The 25,604-nt window shown below is 44.7% G+C and overlaps 2 protein-coding genes and 1 long non-coding RNA gene across 5 annotated transcripts in view; 2 read left to right on the forward strand and 1 right to left on the reverse strand.

Annotated features, from left to right (window-relative positions):
- LOC129712849 (tissue-type plasminogen activator-like) overlaps positions 1-3,430 on the forward strand; it is a 29,447-nt gene extending 26,017 nt beyond the window's left edge. For both annotated transcript variants that reach the window (XM_055661568.1, XM_055661569.1), the window contains exon 10: positions 20-3,430. In XM_055661568.1, the coding sequence (XP_055517543.1) occupies positions 20-178 (159 nt within the window). In that variant the 3' untranslated portion in view covers positions 179-3,430. The remainder of the gene's footprint in view (positions 1-19) is intronic.
- The window catches only part of LOC129712850 (uncharacterized), a 55,147-nt gene extending 35,000 nt beyond the window's left edge, over positions 1-20,147 (reverse strand). Inside the window, exons 1-3 of the long non-coding RNA XR_008726147.1 lie at positions 19,985-20,147; positions 5,601-5,777; positions 2,839-2,923 (exon numbers count right to left, since the gene is read on the reverse strand). This is a non-coding gene — a long non-coding RNA (uncharacterized LOC129712850). The remainder of the gene's footprint in view (positions 1-2,838; positions 2,924-5,600; positions 5,778-19,984) is intronic.
- A 218-nt stretch (positions 20,148-20,365) lies between these two features.
- LOC129712852 (vinculin) overlaps positions 20,366-25,604 on the forward strand; it is an 88,142-nt gene continuing 82,903 nt past the window's right edge. For both annotated transcript variants that reach the window (XM_055661574.1, XM_055661573.1), the window contains exon 1: positions 20,366-20,688. In XM_055661574.1, the coding sequence (XP_055517549.1) occupies positions 20,521-20,688 (168 nt within the window). In that variant the 5' untranslated portion in view covers positions 20,366-20,520. The remainder of the gene's footprint in view (positions 20,689-25,604) is intronic.

Raw genomic sequence — 25,604 nt, forward strand, 5'->3', positions numbered from 1 at the left:
TTGTTATCTTTAATCACAGGGAGATTCTGGTGGACCTCTGGTATGTGAAAACAATGGACAAATGTACCTTTATGGAATAATCAGCTGGGGTGAAGAGTGTGCCAAGAAGTATAAACCTGGAATTTACACAAGAGTTACCAACTATATACAGTGGATTGAAGAAAACATGGCTGCCTAATTTGTGGCATTTTAAATAAGTTCCAGTAATATTTGGCTTGAATAATAATTTCATCCAATTTGCCTTGTCTTACTCCTAATATATATCAATATGGATAAAGTTTTGAAAGGTTAATATTGCATTTCACAGCTGCAAAAGTTTTCAATGTTTGTCTGCATCAGACAGCTTATTTCTTTTTATATTTATTATTTAGTATAGATATTTTTTTTTTAAAGTTAACAAATCCTCTGAGAAGGTGAAATATTAATTTACATTGATCTTGGTTCATTAATAAAGTAGTTTCAAGATGGTAATTGTTCTGTGAACTGTTTGCTCTATAGTGATGTACAATATGAATTGCAACTCATAACTAGTTGCAGATAGACACAAAATGTTGGAGTAACTCAGCGGGACAGGCAGCATCTCTGGATAGAAGGAATGGGTGACGTTCGAGTCGAGATCCTTCTTCAACCTGATGTCAGGGGAGTGGGCAGAATAGATAACAATGTCATAACTAGTTGCCATTATTGTCTAACTGCTCAGGGATGAAGTTGTACTGTAAATACAGTTTAACCAGAATTAAGTTGTTTGAGCTTTAAGAAATTTGAAAGGTTGGCTGACCTTCCTGGAGTATCAATAAGAGTAAAGAATCAGCTTTTCTGATACTTAAAAGTTAGATAATAGAAAGCAAATAGCATTTTTTTTTGCAATTAACATACCTGATCTTCTAGAAAGCAAATTCAGGTCTCAACTGTGTGTTCGTTTAATAATGGCAATGCGGAACAAACTAACTACTGTTGAGCAACTTGTTCTGAATTGCTGCATTTATTGATTTTGCGACAGGTGGGATAAATCATGGTTCACAACTTGGGCTTCATCACCTCAGCTGTGTTCCAGGCACCCACCATTGTCTGTGTAAATAAACAAAAAAATTCACCTAAACATCACCTTTAAACTTTACCCCTTTATGCTATGATCAGATCTCCTTGAGAATCCTAAACCAGTCGTATCTCTTTGAAAGATTTATAACATCTTCAGTCATGTATGGGTAATGCCAATTCCACAAAGTCTGAATAAATGGGTCTTTCACTCTAGAACAATGGGGTCCATACTTATACTATATACTTGCATTGCCACTGCGGCCAATATTTATCTAACTAAAATAGTTTCTGTCAGACACGTTCTTGTGCAGAATTATTTTAATTCTAGTCATTTTGAGTTTTCATTGTCTACTTTGTGTAATCCTTTGGAGACTTCGTAAATGTTTCTAAAATTATACATCTAGCTCTTGTATATAGATGCATTTTCATTACTTTTATTTAGGTTATAAGATACAGCTAATGCACAAAATAAGAATATCTGAACCTTCAGTAAAATTTGGACATCATATAAAATATGTAAATAGCATTTGGATTGGCGCCAAATATAATGTTCCCAAAGACTACCTTTCTCCATAAGTTGTTAATTTATCCAACTTTGTTAACTCAAAGTAACCATTAATGAAATTAAATACAGTTTTGCATCTTAAAAAGCTTTCTAAATGTTTCAGTTAAATACTTTATTTCGAAGGAAAATGAATGGGTAAATAATTCTTTGAACAGCATTTGGTGGTTATACTATACTAATATTGTATTTGTTGAATTTCAAGTTCAAGTGACTTTATTGTCATGTGTCCCTGTATAGGACAATGAAATTCTTGCTTTGCTTCAGCACACAGAACATAGTAGGCATTTACTGCAAAACAGATAAGTGTGTCCATATACCATAATATAAATATATATACACACATGAATAAATAAACTGATAAAGTGCAAATAACAGATAATGGGTTATTAATAATCAGTTTTGACCGAGCCAGGTTTAATAGCCTGATGGCTGTGGAGAACTAGCTATTCCTGAACCTGGTTGTTGCAGTCTTCAGGCTCCTGTACCTTCTACCTGAAGGTAGGAGGGAGACAAGTGTGTGGCCAGGATGGTGTGGGTCTTTGATGATACTGCCAGCTTTTTTGAGGCAGCGACTGTGATAAATCCCCTCAATGGAAGGAAGGTCAGAGCCGATGATGGACTGGGCACTGTTTACTACTTTTTGTAGTCTTTTCCTCTCCAGGGCGCTCAAGTTGCCAAACCAAGCCACGATGCAACCGGTCAGCATGCTCTCTACTTCAAATAGGAATAAAGAACTGTATATTTATCATGTTACTTCAAAGGGATTCTCCCTGTGGTCACCAGTTGCTGCATTTATTGTTTGATGTTCTTTAATGCTTCTACCATGTAGCCTTGAAGTGCTTATCAGGGGTATATTTGGAATTAGTCATTTTCATAAGGAATAGGAGTAGAATTAGGCTATTCGGCCCATCAAGTCTACTCCGCCATTCAATCATGGCTGGTTTATCTCTCCTCCTAACCCCAATTTCCTGCCTTCTCCCCATAATCTTTGACACCTGCACTAATCAAAATGTATCTATCTATGTCTTAAAAATATACACTGACTTGGCCTCCACAGCCTTCTGTGGCACATAATTCCACAGATTCACCATACATTCACCATTTTGTAGTCACCAAAGCCACTGCTGCCACTTGGACCACACTGGTGGAGTCATGAATATTCTGAGTCAGCAAGATGCCCCTCCACATTTGGACTTGGAAACTGCTGGTAAGAAGAGACCACAGGTGAAGCTTACCATTATCTTTTCTTTATTCCTATTTGGATTGATATTTCCATTTACAAAAACTAGACAGCTAGAAGAACTCGAGGTTAGGCAACATCTGTGGAGAGAAATGGACACAACATTTCAGGTGTGGTCCCGTCATCCAAATAATGAATACAAATAATGAACAACAGTGGACCCACCAGCGGTACACCATTACTCACATGCCTCCAGTCTACAACCCTAATCCTATCTCGGCAACAGAACATTATGGACTGCCTCTTACACTACCATGGATATTTTTTAGTTGTGTATTTTTGCACAAGTCTTTTTTTTTTTTGCATCGTCTTTTATTTGGCAACATCTTGTTGAATTTGTGTAATATGTGTAATTTAAGTCTTTGCATATACTTACTTACTATATGCAAAACTTACATTGCAATATGCCTTACTGTACTTGTGCATACTGTAATAAACTTGAGAAACAAGGAATGTGTTGGAGTAACTCAGCGCGTCAGTCAGTATCACTGAGAACAAGGTACACAAAATTGCTGGAGAAACTCAGCGGGTGCAGCAGCATCTATGGAGCGAAGGAAATAGGCGACGTTTCGGGCCAAAACCCTTCTTCAGACTGATGGGGGGCGGGGGGGGGGAGAAGGAAAGAAAAGGGGAGGAGGAGGAGCCCGAGGGCGGGAGGGTGCGAGGAGACAGCTAGAGGGTTAAGGAAGGGGAGGAGACAGCAAGGGCTAGCAAAATTGGGAGAATTCAATGTTAATGCCATCCGGACACAAGGTCCCCAGGCGGAATATGAGGCGCTGTTCCTCCAATTTCCGCTGTTGCTCACTCTGGCAATGGAGGAGACCCAGGACAGAGAGGTCGGATTGGGAATGGGAGGGGGAGTTGAAGTGCTGAGCCACCGGGAGGTCAGGTTGGTTATTGCGGACTGAGCGGAGGTGTTCGGCGAAACGATCGCCCAACCTACGCTTAGTCTCCCTGATGTAAATCAGCTGACATCTAGAACAGCTGATGCAGTAGATGAGGTTGGAGGAGATGCAGGTGAACCTTTGTCGCACCTGGAACGATTGCTTTGGTCCTTGAATGGAGTCGAGGGGGGAGGTGAAGTAACAGGTGTTGCATTTCTTGCGGTTGCAACGGAAAGTGCCCGGGGAGGGGGTGGTGCGGGAGGAAAGGGAAGAATTGACAAGGGAGTTGCGGAGGGAGCGGTCTTTGCGGAAGGCAGACATGGGAGGAGATGGGAAGATTTTCCAGCATCTGCAGTTCCTTCTTGATCACTGAGAACAAGGATTGGTGATTCCATAGATTCCACCGGGTGGCGCCGCAGTGGCAGCCTCGCCAATAGTCTGTCTTGTCCTTTTCTTCTTTGTTTTTTAGTATGTGTTAATAGGGAGGTTGCATGAAAGGTCACTGGGTCATAGGGCTCGACGCACGGAGCCACAGATCTTAGAGCAGAGCAAGATAGGCCACTCCTGCGAAATACAATGGGCTGACGTGTCCCACACTCCCTCTCCCCGGGCCCCGCACTTCCTCTCCCCCGCCCAAGTCAAAGACCAAAGCGAAGATACGGGAGCGGAGGCGGAAACAAATATCCGATCTTTGGCCGGAAGCAAGATGGCGGGGACTGGTTGCTAAAATGGGTCCATGAATCACCCATGAGCGAACTACACGTTTGCGTGAGAGTAACCCATCTTGCTCTGCTCTAAGATCTTTGCACGGAGCCGCTAAATCCAACTGGAAGACATCCGTCACTTCCGGTATATGTTATTAATGCTAGAAATGCGTACTTTCCTACCTGTTAAAAACCGCCAAAATGTTGAATTTTTGCGCTGAAACAAATTGTGGGACTCGGGGTAAGTGTGAGAAACATGAACCCAACTTTAGAATTCCAAACGTGAAGTGAAATAAAGGTATCGAGAAGCGAGAACTGAAGGGACTACAGCAGCTAAAGTGCTTGGTAAACATTGAGAATATTGGGAATTATCGCGTTTGCATTTCATCAATAGTAAGGCATTATTTGTGTTTTTTCTTGATTCCTTTGGTATCTAAAAATTCTCAGAAGTGATAAATTTGGCTGTAAATTTTTCTTCAGGTGCGTTTTCATTTTGTATGCAAATACCCACGAGAACCATGGGCGATTTAAAAAAATTACAGCCAGATTTATCACTTCTGAAACTTTTTAGATGCCAAAGGAATCAAGAAAAAACACAAATAATGCCTTAGTTGATGAAACGGCCAATGTTCGCCAAGCACTCTGGATGTTGTTGTCACTTCAGCTCTCGTTTTTATCTACCGTCATTTCTCCTCACTTTTGGAATTCTGAAGTATGCTAAATGTCTCACACGCTTATCCCGATTTCCATAATTATTTACAGCGCAAAAATTGACAATCTCAGCGGGTTTTAACGGGCCCGCTACGCTGGAAATCAAAGATCTTAGAGCAGAGCTCTAAGATCTTTGCTGGAAACAATGGCAAGTGCCTACCTGCAGTACATCACGTGTAATCCATTTGGAGTAGCGTAGCAACAGTACGGGTCATGGGTCGTGACCCGACTGCCGTGAAACCTCCCTATATCTTTGTTTTATGTGGGGGGGTTGGGGGAAACTTTTTTAAATCTCTTACCTCGATGGAGATGCAATTTTTTTCTGTATCATATCCATCCACACTACGGCCGAGCATTATGGAGCTGGCGACTACTGCTGGGGACCAACCAGGAGCTCCAACCATGGGAGCCTGTGGACTTTAACATCGTGGAGCTTATGGTTCCTGTTGGGGACTGACCTTGGAACTAACCGCGGAGCCTGTGGACTTGAACATCGTGGAGGTCTCGGTCCTTGGTTAGAAACCGACTTCGGGAGCTCCAGGCTGCAGGAGCTTTGACCGCCCGATCGCAGGAGCTTCGATCGCTGGATGCAGGAGCTGCGATTGCCCCGACTGTGGTTGGTTCAACAACCCCGTCTGCGGGAGAATAAAGAGGAAAGAAGATCAGACTTTATTGCCTTCCATCACAGTGAGGAATGTGGGGAATCCACTGTGGTGGATGTTTATGTTAACTTTTATGTAGTTGTGTGTCTTGTTGCTTTTTTTAGTATGGCTGTATGGTAAACCGAATATCACTGTGACTACATTAATGGTAAATGTGTTAATAAAATACCCTTTGAACCCCCCCCCCCCCCCCTCCCTTTGATGTTTTGAGATGACCTTCAGACTGTTGGGAGGGTGGGGGGGGGGAACAAAGCCTGGTCAGAGATTGGTAGAAACAAGCGAGGAGGGCCTTTTGACAGGCATATGATTAATCATGCATTAGGGTTGTGGTTCTGCCCATCAAAACCCACCATCAACAGTATCTACCTATTATTTGCCATGGTTTGTCCTGCCCTTCCCAATTCTTCCCCCACCTGCCCACTCCCCCGCGACCCCAATCAGTCTGAAAAAGGGTCCTGAACCAAAACATCATCTACCCATGTTCTTCAGAGATGCTGCCAGATCTGCTGAGTTACTGTACAGAAGCCTGAAAACTGCAATGTCCAGGTTCAGCTTCTTCCCTACAGCTATCAGGCTATTAAACACTGCAACCTCAAATAAGCTCTGAACTACAATAAAGTTGTATTATTATTGCACTACTATTAGTTTTTTGAGTATTTGTGTGTATGTGTATATATGTGCGTGTGTACTTTGAACTTTTTTTCTCTCGTTTATCATATTGTTTACAGTGTACTATGTTGACATATTATGTTGTGCTGCAGCAAGTAATAATTTCATTGTTCTATCTGGAACATATGACAGTAAAACACGCTTGACTTCGGCACTTGGTGTTGTAATAAACTTGACTTGACTTGAAAATCAACCCTCCACAACCACTTTCTAACTCCCTCAACCCAAGTGAACTTTACCAGGGTGAGCTAGCCAGACCAGTGTATTATATGGAACCTTCATCAACAACCTTACTTGGTTCTATGTAAACAACATCATCATCATCAGCAATCACTCGAAACGAGTATGACTGTCTTCTCCTCTGCATAGGATTGTCTACTTGTGGGTTTGCAGATGTCTGTAGAGGTTGATCTGCGATCCACACACCTTGGTGCAATGTGGGCAGTGGATTCCTTGTCAAACTGCTTCATTACCTCTTTAAAAAAATTTGTCAGATACCATTACGGACTCACAAAGCAATGTTTATTATCCAGCCAGAAAAGAGTGTTCATTGAGAGGAAATTATTAGAATCTCAGCTTTAGGAAGAAACAGGGCACTCCGAGGCATTTCTAATTCTAGAAGTTCAATCCAGAGGAGATGTTCAGTGAGCAGTCATTTTTATGCATCTTGGATTTCTAAAAAGATGTTTAATGTTCCATTTAAAGATTGCATGTAAAACAGTATTTTATGCAAGAAGCCTTCCTTTATGTTAAACTTGAATTCTCACGAAGGATTTAGAGTAACAGACTATATCTGAATACATCAACATACTTTCAGGAATATCATATACATTTTGAAATATTTCCATTATCTCATTAGTTTCTGAATGACATTCATCATTTACCCAAACGCTGTCAGTGTTTCCCGTGTGGGCAATTTTAAAATTAATTCTGGCAGATCTCTTGTGGTTCTGCAAACAGGCAATCAAAGATTCAGCAGTTTCAACACCTTTCTTCATACTAATAACCTTAAATTACCAGTGGATTAAAGGACCAGCAGATCTGTTTAATGAATATATGATTAAATTAAGTTTAAAACATTCTTTGATTTAACACTTACTTACAATTTTGTTTTTAAATATGTAAATCGAACTCGTAAGAAAAATACTGTGCACATCATGGCACAACTTAACAAATATTTTCTAAAACAAATCGTCAACATTGGGATCTCTTTTTGTGCAGAGATGATGTGTACACGGGATGGGTTGCACCTGAAGTGGAGGGGGACCAAGATTCTGGCAGGCAGGATTGCTACTCGTACTTGGGTGGATTTAAAGTAGATTGGCAGGGAAACAAGATCCAATGCATTCATGAGGCTGGAAATAAATACAAAAGGTTTATTAGATCAGCCATGAATGAATGGCAGAGTGGGCTTGATGGTGTAACGGGTATAGTTTGGACCCAATAGCAGCACAGAATCAGGCAGGTATAGTTGGTAATGAACTTTATTACGACACTGTAACACAGAGTAGTAACACAGGAATGGGTACACCGTACTCACACAGAGGCTCAGGATTGAGCGAGGGTTCCGAAGAGGGGCAGGCAGGAGACGTAGCTAGGGTAGCGGAAGGTTCGGTAACCAGGAGATCCAACACACGATGCAAACAAACCAGCGAGGGACAGATGAAAGGAGAGTCGAAGCCAGGCAGGAAGTCGAGGAGCCATTGCAGGGATACACCAAACAGCCCAGGAGAGAGGCAGACAGAAACCAGGAGGTACGGGACGAAAGCCGTGGTCGGGGACAGAAGGCTGAGGTGATATCCGGGAAGACGACAGGACGGAATGGTCAGGGGCAGGCAGGTTCGAATCCGTGTAGGCAGTCGGGAAATCGCTGGAGAGTTTTGCATGAATGCTGAGCACTGTGTGAACGGTGAGGAGAGTCTATATACCGGGTTAATAGGTGATCAGAGGCAACTGAGTGCAACAGGTGAGGAGAGTTGGGCTGATGAGAGGGGAGTGGCACGCAGGCAGGTGAGGAGAAGGAGGGACGGTGGAAAAGTACTGGGAGGTGAAGTGGATGAGAATGAGGAGAGGGCAGACTGTGACAGATGGGCCAAATGGCCTTATTCTGCTCATAGAACTAATTAACCTATGAAGATTTTGTAAGTGTATTAAAGGGAAAATAATAACTAAAGAGAGAGAATGGGCCCCCTCAGAAACCAAAATGGTCATCTATTTGTGGAGTCTTGGGAGATGGGCAAAGTTCCTCATGAAGGAATTTTTTTTTAAGCCAGTTGATTGGATAAAGGCTAGCGATTAACACACATGAGGTGTGAGACAAAAGGATTAGAGAGCTGCGAATTGTGTAGCCAGCAGAATAACAAAGTTGTTTACAAATGTATATAATAATAATAAACTTTATTACGGACTCAAGGTCCAGACAAGGGGCAACATTACATTAAAAATGCATTGCATATCAAATATCATAAATATATATAAAATCATGGTATATCACATAAAAACATCATAATTTATATTTAACAAAAACCCACAATACTTAAGTTAAAATTCCAGATTAAAAGATGATCAATGTCCTACAACGAGACAACGATACCAGTGTCTCCACAACTGGGATTCGTAGCGTGTAGTGCTAACCCTTATGTTTGTCAAGGCCACAATAAGCACATTTTTAGAGTCATTTATCCTGCAAATGAATTTATACATGTGGCGTCTTAGGATAGCTTCTAAAGTACTGACTCCTGCAGCCACAAACATATTACTGGCACTACACCATCTAGGTTGCCTTAGCAGTGTTCTCATGGTATCGTTACATGCCACCTTTAGTCTCTGCATACTTGTCCTTAAATAGTTCGACCACAGGTACGCAGTGTAGAGTGGTGTGCAGTATGCTCTAAATAGCCACATCTTCACCACATCTGCACACGCACCAAATTTACGCAAGAGGATATTTGCCTGTACATACAGCATGCGTCGTTGCCTATAAATATCCTCATCATGTCATTTGTTCTGTAATAATATGCCCTAGATATTTTATCTTATTACAGACACTAAGATTGTTGTCAGACAATTTAAAAACAGGATATTTTAGGCATTTATCCTCTTTGGTTCTACAGACCATAACAGCACTCTTACTAGCATTATATTTAATGTCATGTTCCACACCATACACGGAACATATAGTAAGGAGCTGCTGGAGACCAGCACTAGATGGACTAAAGACCACAAGATCATCTGCATACATAATATGGTTCACTAAAATATTACCAATCACGCACCCAGTGTTACAGGCTTTCAATTGTTTAGACAGATCATCAATATATAGATTAAAAAGGACTGGGGACAAAATTCCCCCTTGTCTAACACCATTGCTAACCCCAAATGGGGCTGATACCCTATTGCCCCATTTTATTTGCAAAGTCTGGTGGGCATACCAGTAGGCCAGAATTCTAACAATGTATTCAGGCACCCCTCTTTGACTCATTTTACCAAACAGCTTTCTGTGATTAACACGATCATAGGCTTTGGAAGCATCAATAAAGCACATAAGGATTGAAGAGTTTTTGCCTCTATATTTGTTTACAATCTCCTTTAGGGCATATATGCATAAATCAGTGCCATGTTTAGCTTTAAAGCCAAACTGGTTATCTGTGGAGTTAACAAACTCATTTATTCTATCCAGCAGAACTCTTTCTAAGACTTTTGACAATATGCTGGCTAAAGCTATGGGCCTGTAATTATTTAGGCTGCCTACTTTACCAGCTTTGTCCTTAATGACCGGCACTAACAGGACAGACAACATTGAGTCTGGTAACAAGCCATGAACCATAAAGCCAGTAAAACAAATAGCCAGGAGAGGAGCTATCCTCATACTCGCATACTTAAGATGTTCAGCAGAGATATGATCCAAGCCACTCAGCGGGTGCAGCAGCATCTATGGTGCGAAGGAAATAGGCGACGTTTCAGGCCGAAACCCTTCTTCAGACTGATAGGGGGTGGGGGGGGGAGGAAGGAAAAAGGGAGGAGGAGGAGCCCGAGGGCGGGGGGCATGGGAGGAGACAGCTCGAGGGTTAAGGAAGGGGAGGAGACAGCAAGGGCTAGCAAAACTGGGAGAATTCAACGTTCATGCCATCGGGCTCCTCCTCCTCCCTTTTTCCTTCCTTCTCCCCCCCCCCCCCCCCCCCCTATCAGTCTGAAGAAGGGTTTCGCCCGAAACGTCGCCTATTTCCTTCGCTCCATGGATGCTGCTGCACCCGCTGAGTTTCTCCAGCATTTTGTGTACCTTCGATCTTCCAGGATCTGCAGTTCTTTCTTGAACACTATGATCCAAGCCACTTGCTTTGTTGTTGGACAGCTTGTTCATGGCATGATACACCTCATGTGACATAATCACCATCGAGTCATTACTCTCAATATTTTCCACCCTATACAAGTCACCTTGGACAGTTGAATAAAGTGCTATAATGTTATCGCCATAACTCCGCGATATTAGCTGTTCCGGATATTCCATCTACAGTACATGGTAGAGATGTTTTGCAACTGCTAAAAGCTCTCACTTCCTTCCAAAAATCTGTATATAGAACATTACAGCACAGGAACTGGCCCTTTGACCCACAATGTGTGTCATTAGTGATAGGAGCAGAATTGGGCCATCCAGCCCATCAAGTCTACGCCATTCAATCATGGCTGATCTATCTGTCCCTCCTCACTCTATTCTCCTGCCTTCTCTCCATAACCCCTGACACCCGCACTAATGAAGAATTTATCTATCTCTGCCTGAAAAACATCCATTGACTTGGCCTCCACAGACTGCTATGCTAAACGAATTCCACAGATTCACCACCCTCTGACTAATGAAATTCCTCATCTCCTTTCTAAAGAAACATCCTTTAATTCTGAGGCTATTACCTCTAGTCTTAGATTCTCCCACCAGTGGAAACATCCTCTCCACATCAAACATGTGCCGAACATGATGTCTAACTGAAATGATCTAATCTGCCTGCTCATTATTTATATCCCTCATTTCCATATGCCTATCTAAAAAAGCTTCTTAAATGTCACTATCATATCTTCTCCCACCAACACACCTGGCAATGCATTCCAGACCCTCACTACCCCATGTGTAAAAAAAAAACTTGACCCACACATCTCCATTAAACGTTCCCCTTGCACTAGTTATGCCCTGTAGTGTTGGACATTTCCACCCTGAGAAAATGGTTCCGACTGTCCACCCTATCTAAATCTCTCATTATTTTATATACTTATATCAAGTCTCCCCTCAACCTCTGACATTCCTGAGAAAATAATCCAAGTGCATCTAACCACTCCCGGTATCTGAAACACTCTAACCCAGGCAGTATTCTAGTAAGCTTCCTCTGCACCCTCTTCAAAGCATCCACATCTTTCTTGCAATCGGTCAACCAGATCTGCACTCAATACTCCAAATGCAGCCTAACTAAATTCTTATACAACTGCATCATCACTTCCTGACTCTTATATTTAATGTCCCTAGCAATAAAGACAAGCATGCCCTATTGCTTCTTTGCTATCCTAACTCTTGTGTTGCCACTTTTAATGAGCTATGAACTTGGACTACAAGATTGCTCTGCACATCAATGCTGTTAAGGGCCATGTAAGTGTAGGGGGAAGATAAGTGCAAGGTCAGCCAGGGCTCAGGGGAGGTGGGGAGATAAAAGAAAGGGGTGGGGGTTTACTGGAGGAGAGAGACAGCGAGGGGGTGGGGTGGGGTGTGGGGGAGGGGGGGAGGGGGTTCTGACAATGGAGGAGGCCCAGAACAGAGAGGTCAGTTAGCAACCGGGAGATCTAGCAGGCCTTAATGGACCGAGCGCATGTGTGCAGTGAAAGGGTCACACTGGTTTCACCAATATACAGGAACCTACTGTACATTGGGAACACTGGATGAAGTAGACAAGGTTAGAGGAGGTGCATGTGAATCTCTGTCTCACCTGGAAGGACGGTTGGGGTCCATGGATGGAGGCAAGGGAGCTGGTTTTGGAACAAGTCCTTGTAAATACCTCTCCATTTTTACAACAGAGAAGGACATGGAAACTAAGGAACCTGAGAGAGTTAATGGTGATATATTCAAGAAAAAGTTGGATATAGCTCTTAGGGCTAGCGGAATCAAGGGATATGGGGTGAAGGCAGAAACAGGGTACTGAAAGGCGGTGCTGGCTTGCAGGGCCAAATGGCCTACTGCACCTATTTTATATGTTCTATATTTTGATGAAAGTCTGTATTACAGTCAATGTGTTTGATATCCTAAAACATATATCCTAAACCTATTGGGGCTATTAGGTATATCCAAGGACACTCTGGAAAACCGGAGAAGAAATTGTAGGAGCTTAGATTAAGATATATGAATTATTGTTAGAGGTGCTGGGCGACTGGACGGTGGCTAATGTTGTGCCTTTATTTAAGAAGGGTTGCAAAGAAAAGCCTGGGAACGATGGAGCGGTAAGCTGGTCAAGAGTCAAGAGTGTTTTATTGTCATATGTCTCAGATAGAACAATGAAATTCTTACTTACTGCAGCACAACAGAATATGACAATAGACAATAGGGCAATAGTAAACGGCCTTGTAGCCTTTCCTAAACGGTGTGTAGCAGTGGTCCAAAGTTCTCTCCCCCCTGGTGGCACACGTGATGTGTTGGTAGAAGTTCGGCATGACCTTCTTGAGATTTGATTTATTAAAATCTCCAGCCACCACCATAGCTGCATCTGGGTACTTGTTTTGATGTCGACATAGCACATCGTGTAGGGCCCAAAGTGCCACGTCAGTGTCCGCCTGTGGTGGAATGTAGACGGCTGTGACGATCACTGAGCCGAACTCCCGGGGAAGGTAGAATGATGATGGATGGGATTTATATAGCACCTTTCTAGATGCTCAAGGTGCTTTACATCGCATTATTCATTCACTCCTCAGTCACACTCGGTGGTGGTGAGCTACTTCTGTAGCCACAGCTGCCCTGGGGCAGACTGACGGAAGCGTGGCTGCTAATCTGCGCCTACGGCCCCTCCGACCATCACCAATCACTCACACACATTCACACGCAGGCAAAGGTGGGTGAAGTGTCTTGCCCAAGGACACAACGACAGTATGCACTCCAAGCGGGATTCGAACCGGCTACCTTCCGGTCGCCAGCCGAACACTTAGCCCATTGCGCCATCTGTCGTCCTGGGCGGCATGAGATTGTCAGGTGCTCCAGGTCCGGCGAGCAGGAACGGGAAAGCATCTTGATATTTCCAGGGTTGCACCAGTTGTTATTGGTCATGAAGCAGACTCCTCCACCATTGGATTTCCCAGATGCTTCTGTTCTGTCAGCACGGTGGACAGTGAAGGACTCGGTTGGGCAGATTACCTGATCCGGAATCAGTGAGGTCAGCCATGTTTCAGTCAGGCAGAGGATGTTGCAATCCCGCTGGAATCTGATCCTCGCCCTGAGGTCATCCAGCTTGTTTTCCAGGGACTGGACATTCGCCAGAAGAATGCTGGGCAGAGGAGGATGAAAGGCTTGGGCTCTCAGCCTATTCCGAATCCCCCCCCCCATCCCCCCGCTTCCCTCGATGTTTTCTCCGGGTTTTCCTTGCAGCCGAGCTCCCTTTGTTGTTGCAGCAGCTTCTGTTGATCTCTGCTGGCCATGCCGGATCAGTAAGTACAGAGTTTAAAAAGTCTCCGTTTGCCCTGGAGTTTAGATTTAAGAGGGTTTCCCTGTCATACTTTGTTAGTACTAGGGAGTTAGAACTTAGAAATAAGTTAAAAAGGAACATAAAAGTTAAAAACACACACAATTTTCACGGAGCTGCCACAACGGCGACTAGACAGGGCCGCGCCATTTTTTTTTTTTTGCCACTCCCTCCCCTAGGAAAATCTGACCACGCTGCCATTTTCCTGTTGCCAGAGTATAAACAGAGGATAGTTCGGGAAGCAGTAGAGACGAGGGACGTAAGGCGATGGTCCGACCAGTCAGAGGCCATGCTGCAGGATGCACTGAGTGATGTCGACTGGAATATGTTCGAAGCAAGTTCCAGTGACGTCAGTGAGTTCGCGGAAGCAGTCACGGACTTCATCGCAACTGTAACCGACAACATCGTCCCCACGGTAAGGGTAAGCACCTTTCCGAACCAAAAACCCTGGGTAGACAGATCTGTTCGTGTGGCCCTGAATGCTCGCACCGCTGCCTACAACTCGGGCCTGGCATCAGGAAACATGGACGTCTACAAGGCAGAGTCCTACCGACTGCGAAGGGCGGTGAAGGACGCAAAGAGAAGGTACAGAGACAAGATGGAGTTACAGATGGAGCAGCAGGACACCAGAAGCCTGTGGCACGGGTTACGGATTGTAACCAACTACCGGAGCACCCCTCCCTCATTCGCAAGTGCCGGCACCTCCCTAGCTGATGACCTGAACTCCTTTTACGCTAGTTTCGAGAGGGGCAACATCACCCCAGGTCTGCCGACTATCGACAATACTACCAGCGGGCTGGCTACTGAAGCTGAAGGAAGGAATGTGTACACATTCTCGCTGTCCGAGCACGACGTGAGGAGGGTTCTGACACGGGTGAACACAAGAAAAGCTGCAGGCCCCGATGGCATCTCGGGGCGAGTACTCAAGTCCTGTGCTACGCAGCTAGCTCCAGTGCTCACTACATTATTCAACCTCTCCCTGGACAAGTCCGTGGTCCCTGCCTGCTTCAAAAAATCCATCATTGTACCGGTACCAAAAAATGCCTCCCCAGCCTGTCTGAGTGAGAACCGTCCGGTGGCCCTTACCTCGGTAGTCATGAAATGCTTTGAGAGGCTGGTGAAGAATCACATCTGCGCCTTCCTCCCTCGGAACATGGACCCGTTGCAGTTCGCATACCGTCCGAACAGATCCACAGACGATGCGGTCTCCCAGGTCTTGCACACCGCTCTCTCCCATCTGGACAGCCAGAAGGGGGGCTACGTGAGGATGCTGTTCATAGACTACAGTTCAGCCTTCAACACAGTCCCCACCAGACTGGCCGGGATGTGAATGGAATTGGGGCTCAACACCTCCCTGTGTGCCTGGGTCCTGGACTTTCTCACCGCCAGGCCCCAGGTAGTCAAGATGGGAGGGAATACATCGAAGTCCATCACCCTGAGCACAGGATCGCCCCAGGGTTGCGTCCTCAGCCCCCTATTGTAATCCCTGTACACACATGACTGTGTGGCTAGGTTGAGCTCCAACTCAATAATTAAGTTTGCTGATGACACTGTGGTGGTGGGCCTGATCTCAGACAACGACGAGAAGGCCTACCGGGAGGAGGTGGCTGATCTAGCACTCTGGTGCCAGGATAGCAGCCTCCTCTTGAACATCAAAAAAACGAAGGAGCTGATCATGGACTTTAGGAGGGCACATCATCCGAGGACGTACACTCCATTGAGGATAAATGGGGATCCTGTGGATAGGGTGAACTGTTTTAAATATCTGGGAGTCCACATCTCCGAGGATATGACATGGGCATCACACGCCTCAGCACTCGTAAGGCAAGGCAGCGCCTTTACCACCTCAGGCAATTGAGGAAATTCAGAGTGTCTCCAAGGATCCTCCAGTGCTTCTACGCAGCGGCGGTGGAAAGCATCTTGTCCGGAAATATTATCATCTGGTTTGGGAATTGGTCTGCCAAGGACAAGAAGGCTCTGCAGAGAGTAGTGCGTTCGGCCGAACGCACTATGGGAACTTTACTCGCCCCCCTGCAGGAACTATACAACAGGAGGTGCAACTCCAGAGCAAATAAAATCATGGGAGACCCCTTCCACCCCTGCAACGGACTGTTCCAGCTGCTACGGTCAGTCAAACACCTCCGTTGCCATGTGGTGAGAACGGAGAGGTTGAGAAGGAGTTTCTTCCCAGAGGCCATTCGGACTGTAAACGCCTATCTCACCAGGGACTAACTCTACTGAATGTTTTTCCTTCCATTATTTATTATGTAAAAGAATATGTGTGTTATGATTGTGTTTATAATTTGTTTGGTTGTTTGGTTGTTTGTCTTTTGCACAAAAGTCCGCGAGCATTGCCACTTTCATTTCACTGCACATCTCGTATGTGTATGTGACAAATAAACTTGACTTGACTTGACTAGGTGCAGGAGTAGGCCATTTGGACCTTCGAGCCAGCACTGCCATTCAATGTGATCATGGCTGATCATCGCCAATCAGTACCTCGTTCCTGCCTTCTCCCCATATCTCCTGACTCTGCTATTTTTAAGAGTCCTATCCAGCTCTCTCTTGAAAGCATCCAGAGAACCTGCCTCCACCGCCCTCTGAGGCAGAGAATTCCACACTCACCACTCTCTGTGAGAAAAAGTGTTTCCTTGTCTCCGTTCTAAATGGCTTACTCCTTATTCTTAATGTAATATGTAATCATAATAAATAATATAACAAAAACTCAGAAAAAAATAACAAAAAATAACAGTGCAATAATAATAATTGTGGTATATTGTAGTTCATAGCTTATGAGGTTGCAGTGTTTAATAGCCTTATGGCTGTAGGGAATAAGCTGTTCCTGAACCTGGATGTTACAGTTCTCAAGCTCCTGTACCTTCTTCCCGATGGCAGTGATAAGATGTGTATGTTGTCAGAGGATGGTGTGGGTCTTTGATGATGTTGCTGCTTTTTTGAGGCAGCGACTACGATAGATCCCTTCGATGGTGGGGAGGTCAGAGCCAGTGATGGTCTGGGCAGTGTTTACAACTTTTTTCCGCTCCTGGATGTTCAAGTTGCCGAACCAGGCCACAATGCAACCAGTCAGTATGCTCTCTACTGTGCGCCTGTAAAAGTTAAAGAGAATCCTCTTTTTTACATACCGAATCTCCGTAATCTTCGCAGGAAGTAGAGGCGCTGACATGCTTTCTTTATGATTGTATCAGTGTGCTGGGTCTAGGAAAGATCGTCGGAAATATGCACGCCCAGGAATTTGAAGATTTTGACTCTCTCCAACATCATCCCATTGACGTAAACAGGATTGTGGGTTCTCAACCTTCCTCTTCCAAAGTCCACAATCAGTTCTTTGGTTTTGCTGATATTGAGAGCCAGGTGGCTGTGCTGGCACTATATGGTCAGTCGGTCAATCTCACTTCTATACTCCTCACCATCCGTAATTCATCCCACAATGGTGGTGTCGTCAGCAAACCTGAAAATGGAGTTTGCACAATGTCCGGCTACAGTCATGATTATAGAGTAGAGCAGGGGGCTGAGCATGCAGCCTTGAGTGCTCCCGTGCTGATTATCACCGAGGATGAAGTGTTTGTGCCAATTCAAAGACTGTGGTCTGTGGATGAGGAAGTCGAGGATCCAATTTCAGAGGGATGCGCAGAGATCCAGTTCCATGAGTTTCATAACCAGCTTGGAGGGGATGATGGTATTGAACGCCGAGCTGTAGTCTATAAACAACAGCCTGACGTGCTTTTATTGTCCAAGTCTCCAGTGCAGAGAGCCAGTGAGATCGCATCCTCCATGGGCCTATTGTGATGGTTGGCAAACTGAAGTGGGTCAAGGTTCTTTTTGAGGTAGTAGTTGATATGCCCCATAACCAACCTCTCAAAGCACCTCATCACCACGGACGTTAGTGCCACTGGTCAAGTCATTGAGGCACGTTACCTTACTCTTCTTGGACACCGGTATTATTGTTGCCCTCTTAAAGCAGGAGGGAACCTCAGACCTCAGCAGTGAGAGATTGAACATGTCTGCAAAAACCCCTGCCAGTTGGTCTGCATGTATTGAGAACTCAACCGGGTATGCCATCAGGTCCAGGCGCTTTCCGAGTGCTCATCCCCCTGAAGAATCTTCTGACTTCGGCCTCTGTGACTGTGATAGTAATACGAACAGGGCGAATGTGTGGTAGGCAAGTTACTGGGGAGCATTCTTTGTGCCAAGATATACATGTATTTGAATAGGCAGGTATTAATTAGAGACAATCAGAACATTTTGCACACAGATCGTGTCTCATGAATTTGATTGTTTTCTGAAGAAGTAACCTCGATGAACATCGATGAACCTTCTGAAGGTTGACGTAGTCAGTGTGCATTTCAGTGAGGCCATTGATATGGTTTCACATGGTAGGCTGCACTGGTCAGTTAGATCATATTACATCTAGGGAAAGCTAGATGCCTGGTTACAAAATTAGCAAATGAGAGATAGTAAACATAGTCTTTTGGCAATTGGCCTTCATTAGTCAGGAAATTGAGTATAGAAGTTGGGATATGTTATAGTTTAGTTTAGAGACAGCGTGGAAACGGGCCCTTCGGCCCACCGAGTCCGTGCCGACCGGCAATTAACCACACTAGGGACAATTTTATATTTATACCAAGCCCATCATCCTACAAACCTGAACGTCTTTGGAGTGAGGGACAAAACTCTCGGAGAAAATATACAGGGAATGGAGAGCTATGGATCACGTATAGATGCTTCCTGACGCACTGAAATCCTCCAGCACTGTTTTTTTACTCCAGATTCCCACATCTGCAGTTCATTGTCTCATGTAGATCAGTCCGTGGCAGCAGCACCGCCCACCCCACATCTCCCCCCGCCCCTCCCGCCGCCCTCCTCTCGCCCCTCCCTCCCGCTCTCCCCCTCCTGCCCCATCTCTGTTTGCAGATGACACAAAGCTGGGTGGCAGTGAACTGTGAGGAGGATGCTATGAGGCTGCAGGGTGACTTGGATAAGTGGGGTGAGTGGGCAGATGCAGTATAATGTGGATAAATGTGAGGTTATCCACTTTGGTGGTAAGAACAGGAAGGCAGATTATTATCTGACTGGTGTCAGATTAGAAAAAGGGGAGGTTCAACAAGACCTGGGTGTGCTTGTACATCAGTTACTGAAAGTCAGCATGCAGGTACAGAAGGCAATGAAGAAAGCCAATGGCATGTTGGCCTTCATTGCGAGAGGATGTGAGTTTAGGAGCAAGGAGGTCCTACTGCACAGGGCCCTGGTAAAACTGCACCTGGATTATTATGTGCAGTTTTGGTCTCCTAATTTGAAGACGGATCATATTGCTATTGAGAGAGTGCAGCGTAGGTTCACCTGGTTAATTCTAGGGATGGCGGAATTAACATATGATGAAAGAATGGGTCGACTGGGCTTGTATTCACTGTAATTTAGAAGGATGAGAGGGCACCTCAATGAATCATATAAAATTCTTAAGGGATTGGACAGGGTAGATGCAGGAAAAATGTTCCCGATGTTGGGGGAGTCCAGATCCAGGGTCACAGTTTCAGAATAAGGGGTAAGCCATTTAGGACTGAGATGAGGAAAAACCTTTTCACCCAGAGTTGTGAATCTGTGGAATTCTCTGCCACAGAAGGCAGTGGAGGCCGATTCGCTGGATGTGTTCAAGAGATAGTTAGATTTAGCTCTTAGGGCTAAAGGAATCAAGGGATACGGGGAGAAAGCAGGAACGGGGTACTTCTTCTGGATGATCAGCCATGATCACATTGAATGGTGGTGCTAACTCGAAGGGCCGACTGGCCCACTCACCCCCCTCCTCTTCCACGTTCCCCACGGTAGCCGTGCTCGTGCTCGTGCTCGTGCTCCCTCCCTGATTCAAACAGTGCCCAACATTCCATGTCGTTGTGAAGAATTCCCTTTTATGGGAATAGAGCGCCTGACGCCGCTGCAGCGCGCGAGTGGGCGGGCTGGAGCCGAGCAACTGCCATTCTCGCACCGCCGGAAATGACGCATCGCAGAGGCGGGATTAAGAGGGACAATCCGGTCGCCTGTTTGATGGAAGACTGTACGGACCAATCTGAAGGCAGAGTGGTCTGGGGGCGCTGCAAGGATGACGCAATGGTTGAGGCCGAGGGGCGGGGCAGGGCGCGGCGGGAGGAGGAGTGTCTCGTCTCTCTGAAGCGAGGGGGGAGAGGGGGAGGGGCTTCTCTACCAAAGGCCAGGGAAGTGGTTTGGGAGTGTTCTTTCTGCTCTACAGAGAAGAGAGCTGGGACATTTCTTTTGACAAGAAGCGTCGCATTTCCCTCTAAGTTTGGACACACTTTGATCTGCAAGAATTTGCAATCATGCCTGTGTTTCACACGAAGACGATAGAAAGCATCCTGGAGCCGGTGGCTCAACAAATTTCACATCTGGTGATTATGCACGAAGAAGGTGAAGTGGATGGGAAAGCCATTCCCGATCTGACGGGACCGGTGGTTGCTGTGCAGGCAGCTGTCAGTAATTTAGTGAAGGTAAGTGCATCTCACAACGCACACTGTGTTGTGCAGGGGCTCAACATGCAACAGAATGAAAAAATATCTTGTTTTCCAAGACAAAGGTGGACCGAGTGTAGATATTCCATAATTCATTCCCCGCTGCCCCGGTGACAATAGGAGGAATTTCCCTCCCAAATAAATCCGCGCTAACTCTAATGTGTTGAACAACTTTGGACTGATCGTGTTCAACTGCTGATATTCGATCTTTGTTCTGGCAAAACGACATCAGAAGCTGAATAGGGAGACAACTGAATAAATCGACACAACTCCGAGATAAGCTTTAAGTATATACTTAATGTTTTTTGAACATGTGACTGACGCTGTTGCGATATCTGTCGTTCTCTCTCAGATAACATCTCTATAAATATTAATTAGTTCTGTTTTGGTAATGTGGAGCTAACTATGTGAGCGATGTAAAAATGTTTTGTCTTTTATTATCCAACGGCGAGGGACCATGTGGAAACGAATGATAGTTGCCTTTGAAAACAAATGCACCAGTGAATGAGAAAGAAAATTAAAATTGTTTAATTTATATTATGTTTCTCGGGTCTGAGTCTTTAAAACAAAGTATCTTCCTTTTTGTATAATGTCGGTTTTTTCGAGGATGGTTGGCTTGCGTGACAGATACCGGAAAGCGTTGGCATTCTCAAAGGACTACTTAAACTTTTGGTTGAATCTACCGTTCGTCACTGATATTTTCTATTACATCTTAGTCGGGTGCATTTATATGTTGAGTAAAATGGAAGGTAATGTAATATAATAATTATAGTTTGGTGTTTTCAGACTGTGACGTCACCCATTCCTTCTCTCCAGAGATGCTGCTTCCAAATAGAGTTACTTATCACTCAGATTTTTTTCGCTTAGAAACTCGGGAACTTAGAAATAGGAACCCGCGGGCAACTTTTTTTCCGTAAAGCGTGGTAAGTAGATGGAACAAACTACCAGATAAGGTAGTAGAGGCAGGTAGATGGATAGGATATGTTTAGAGGGATATGGGCCATAGGCAGGCAGGTAGGACTAGTGTAGATAGTTGACGTGGACAAGTTGGGCCGAAGGGTCTGTTTTCACGCTGTATGACTGACTCTATACACTGGAAAGTAGAATATGGAGGATTTTGAATGTGGCCTCACCAATATCTACTGTGTACCTGTATTCCTCGACCCATCTGCTCTACAACACTCCCCAGTGTGCCATTCACTGCAGAAGTTGGCTTGGTTTGACTTTCCAAAATGCAACACCTTGCCCTTCTCTGTATTAAACTCCAATAGTCATTGTTCAGCCCAACTGATCAAGATCCTACTGTAATTTTTGATAACCATATTTGCTTTCTACGATACCACCCACTTTAGTGTCATTTGCAAACTTACTAATCATGCATTCTCATCCAAAGCATTGATATATCATAAGATCATGTGATAGGAGTAGAATTGAGCCAATAGGCCCATCGAGTCTACTCTGCTCCATTCAATCATGGCTGATCTATCTCTCTCCATCTTAACCCCATCCTCCTGCCTTCACCCCATAACACCTGTGAACCACAAACAGCAATGAGCCCTGCATTGATTGCTGAGCCATGTGGAATCTTTGCAAATGGCTTGCTGAAGTCTGTATAGACAACGGATTTGCCCTCATCAGCCTTTTCGATACTTCAAAAACTCAACCAGATTTGCAAGACATTATCTCCCATATATAAAACCATGCTGACTATAACTTTGTTTAAAGGCCAATTAATCAAAGTTCAGCTCTGGCCTGATTCAGGACAGGGAGAGAGTAGATGGGTGCACTTGAGGTAAGAGTGTAGGCAGAGAGAGCAGTTGATGCTCTTTTGGATACCGTTCAGCAGAATAACCCATCAGTAATGAGCATCAGCAGCAGTCAGGTCTATGGCACCAGACCTGGCCCTGAGGTACAGCGGGGTAGAGTTATGTCAGACAGAGCTATAGTGGTAGGAGTCTTGCCTATTAAGGAGACAGACGGGATATTCTGTCGCAGCAATCGACATTCCACAGTGGTGTGCTGCCTCCCTAGTGCCAGAATCCAGGGAGGCAGAACATCAGCACATTTTCAAGGGGAAGTGTGAGCAGCCAGAGGTCTTTGTGCATGTTGGCACAAAGGACAAGGGTAGGAAAAGGGATGAGGTCCTCTGAAGTGAATAGATGGAGTTAGACAAAAGATAATAAAGAAGGACCTCCAGGATAGTGATCTCTGTATTACTCTGGTACCATGTGCTAGTGAGGGTAGGAACGGGAAGATAGGAACAGGAGCACATGATTGCATGACTGAGAAATTGGTGCAGGGGTTGAGGGTTTCAGATTTTTGAACCATTGGGATCTTTTCTGGGTAGGGATGATCAGTACAAGCGGAAGGGGTTGCATTTAATTTAAAGGAAATCAATATCCTGGCAGGCATGCTTGCTTGTGCTACTAAAGGAGTATTTAAACTAGATTGGCAGAGGGACAGGATCCATTGCAGGGCTAAGGCATGTGAGAAGTTGGAAGTCGATTTGAAAGGCGATGAATGAAAGATCAATGGACAGAATAGGCAGGAGCATGAAAAGGAATGAGGAAGGGCTGTTGAATTAAATTGCATTTATTTTAGTGCGGGAGGCCGGACAGATAACACAGATCAACTCAGGGCATGGATAGGTACATGGGACTGGGATGTTCTATCCATTATGGAAACCTGCCTAATAGAGGGCCGGGACTGGCACCTTACTGTTCAGGCCACAGGTGCTGCAGGTGAGATTGAGGTGGGGGTCAAAAAGCAGGGAATGTTGCTTTATTAAGGAGAATGTCACATCAGTAGTCAGAGATGACATTACTGATGGCTCATCCAGTGATCCAGTGGGTGAGCTCAGAAATAAAAAGGGGACAATCACCTTGTGTGAGTGCACTACAGACTGCTAAATAGTCGACGGGAATTGGAAAGCCCGATATGCTGTGAGATTGCAGGCAGCTGCAAGATGAATAGTATTGTCATAGTAGGTGATTTTTTTTTTTTTTACACCTTCCCAATATAGACTTGGACTGTCATAATGCCAGGGGCTTAAAGAGGGTGGAATTTGTTAAATGTGTTCAGGAAAGTTTTCTCAGGCAATATGTACAGGACCAACAAGGGAGAAGGCAAAGCTTTATCTACTCTTAGGAAATGGGGAAAGGCAAGTGACTGGTGTCTGTGGGCGAGCCTTTAGGCAACAGCAGTCACAGTTCTTATACTAGTTATGGATAAAGACAGCATCCCCATGTTAAATGCTAAATTGGGGCAAGGCCAATTTGGATGGTATTAGATGGGAACTTGCTAACATTGATTGGAGTGGGTTGTTTGCGGGCAAAGGAACATCTGGAAAATGGGATGATTTGAAACGTGTGATGACAAGAGTTCAGGAAACGCATGTTCTTGTTGAAGTGAAGAGTAAGGCGGGTGGGAGTAATGAAGCCTGGATGAAAAAATAAATTGAAACAAAAACCTGAAGTAACTCAGTGGGTCAGACAGCATAGAGTCCTAGAGTGATACAATGTGGAAACAGTCCCTTCGGCCCACCTCGCCCACACTGGCCAACAATGTCCCAGCTACACTCGTCTCACTTGCCTGCGCTTGCTTCATATTCCCCCAAATCTGTCCTATCCATGTACCTGTCTAACTGTTTCTTAAATGATGGGATAGTCCCAGCCTCAACTACCACCTCTGGCAGCTTGTTCCATACAGCCACCACCCTTTATGTGAAAACGTTACCCCTCGAATTCGTATTAAATCGTTTCCCCTTCATCTTGGTCCTCGATTCCTCTACTCTGGGCAAAAGACTCTGTGCAACTACTCAATCAAACCCCCACTCATGATTTTGTATACCTCTATAAGATCTCCCCTCATCTTCCTGCACTCCATGGAATAGAGACCCAGCCTACTCAACCTCTCCATATAGCTCACACCCTCTAGTCCTGGCAACATTCTCATAAATCTTTTCTGAAACATTTCAAGCTTGACAATATATTTCCTATAACATGATGCCCAGAACTGAACATTCTAAATGTGGTCTCACCAATGTTTTATACAACTGCAACATGACCTCCCAATTTCTATACTCTGGTGAGACAAAAAATAGGTGATGTTTTGGGTCGGGACACTTCAGAAATTCCTCAGACATTGATGCTCTGGTCAGGAAATTGAAAGAGGGATGTGTCAGTTGTAGGCAGCTGGGATCAAGTGCATCTCTGGAGGGGTTTTGTGAACTATACTTCAGAAGGAATTCCAGCAGGTAATATTAAGGAAAATCCAAAGAGAGTTTACAATTACATTATGCGAATGGGATGCCATCACAGGTAGATAGGGTGGTCACGAAGGCTTTCGGTACATTGGCTTTTCTCAGGAAGGATATTGTCCATAGAAGTTGGATGTTATGTTACAGCCGTACAAAATGTTAAGGCTGCATTTGAAGTATTGTATTCAATTTTAGTCGCCCTGTTATAGGAAGGATGTAATTGAGCTGGAAACCGTGCAGAGAAGATTTACAGGGATATTGCTAGAACTCTAAGGCCTGGGCTATAGGGAGATGCTGGGCAGGATAGGACATTATTCCTTGGAGCGTAGGAGTCTGAGGATGATCTTGCAGAGGTGTATAAAGTCAATGAGGGAAATGGAATGGGTGAAATCACAGTCTCTTTCCCAGGGTATGGGAATCAAGAACTAAAGTGCATATGTGAGAGGGGAGGGCTTTAATGGAAACTTGAGGGGCAACATTTTCCATACGGAAGATGATGGGTGCCTGAGGGGCTGGTTGAGTGAGGTATTATAATGTTCAAAAGAAATGTGGATAGGTACATGGATAGGAAGGATTTAGAAAGAAATGGGAAGCCTGATGCAGAAGATTACGATGCACAGGATTAACAGCGACTTGG

The sequence above is a fragment of the Leucoraja erinacea genome, chromosome 34 (genome assembly GCF_028641065.1).
Source record: "Leucoraja erinacea ecotype New England chromosome 34, Leri_hhj_1, whole genome shotgun sequence".
NCBI classification, from domain to species: Eukaryota; Metazoa; Chordata; class Chondrichthyes; order Rajiformes; family Rajidae; genus Leucoraja; species Leucoraja erinaceus.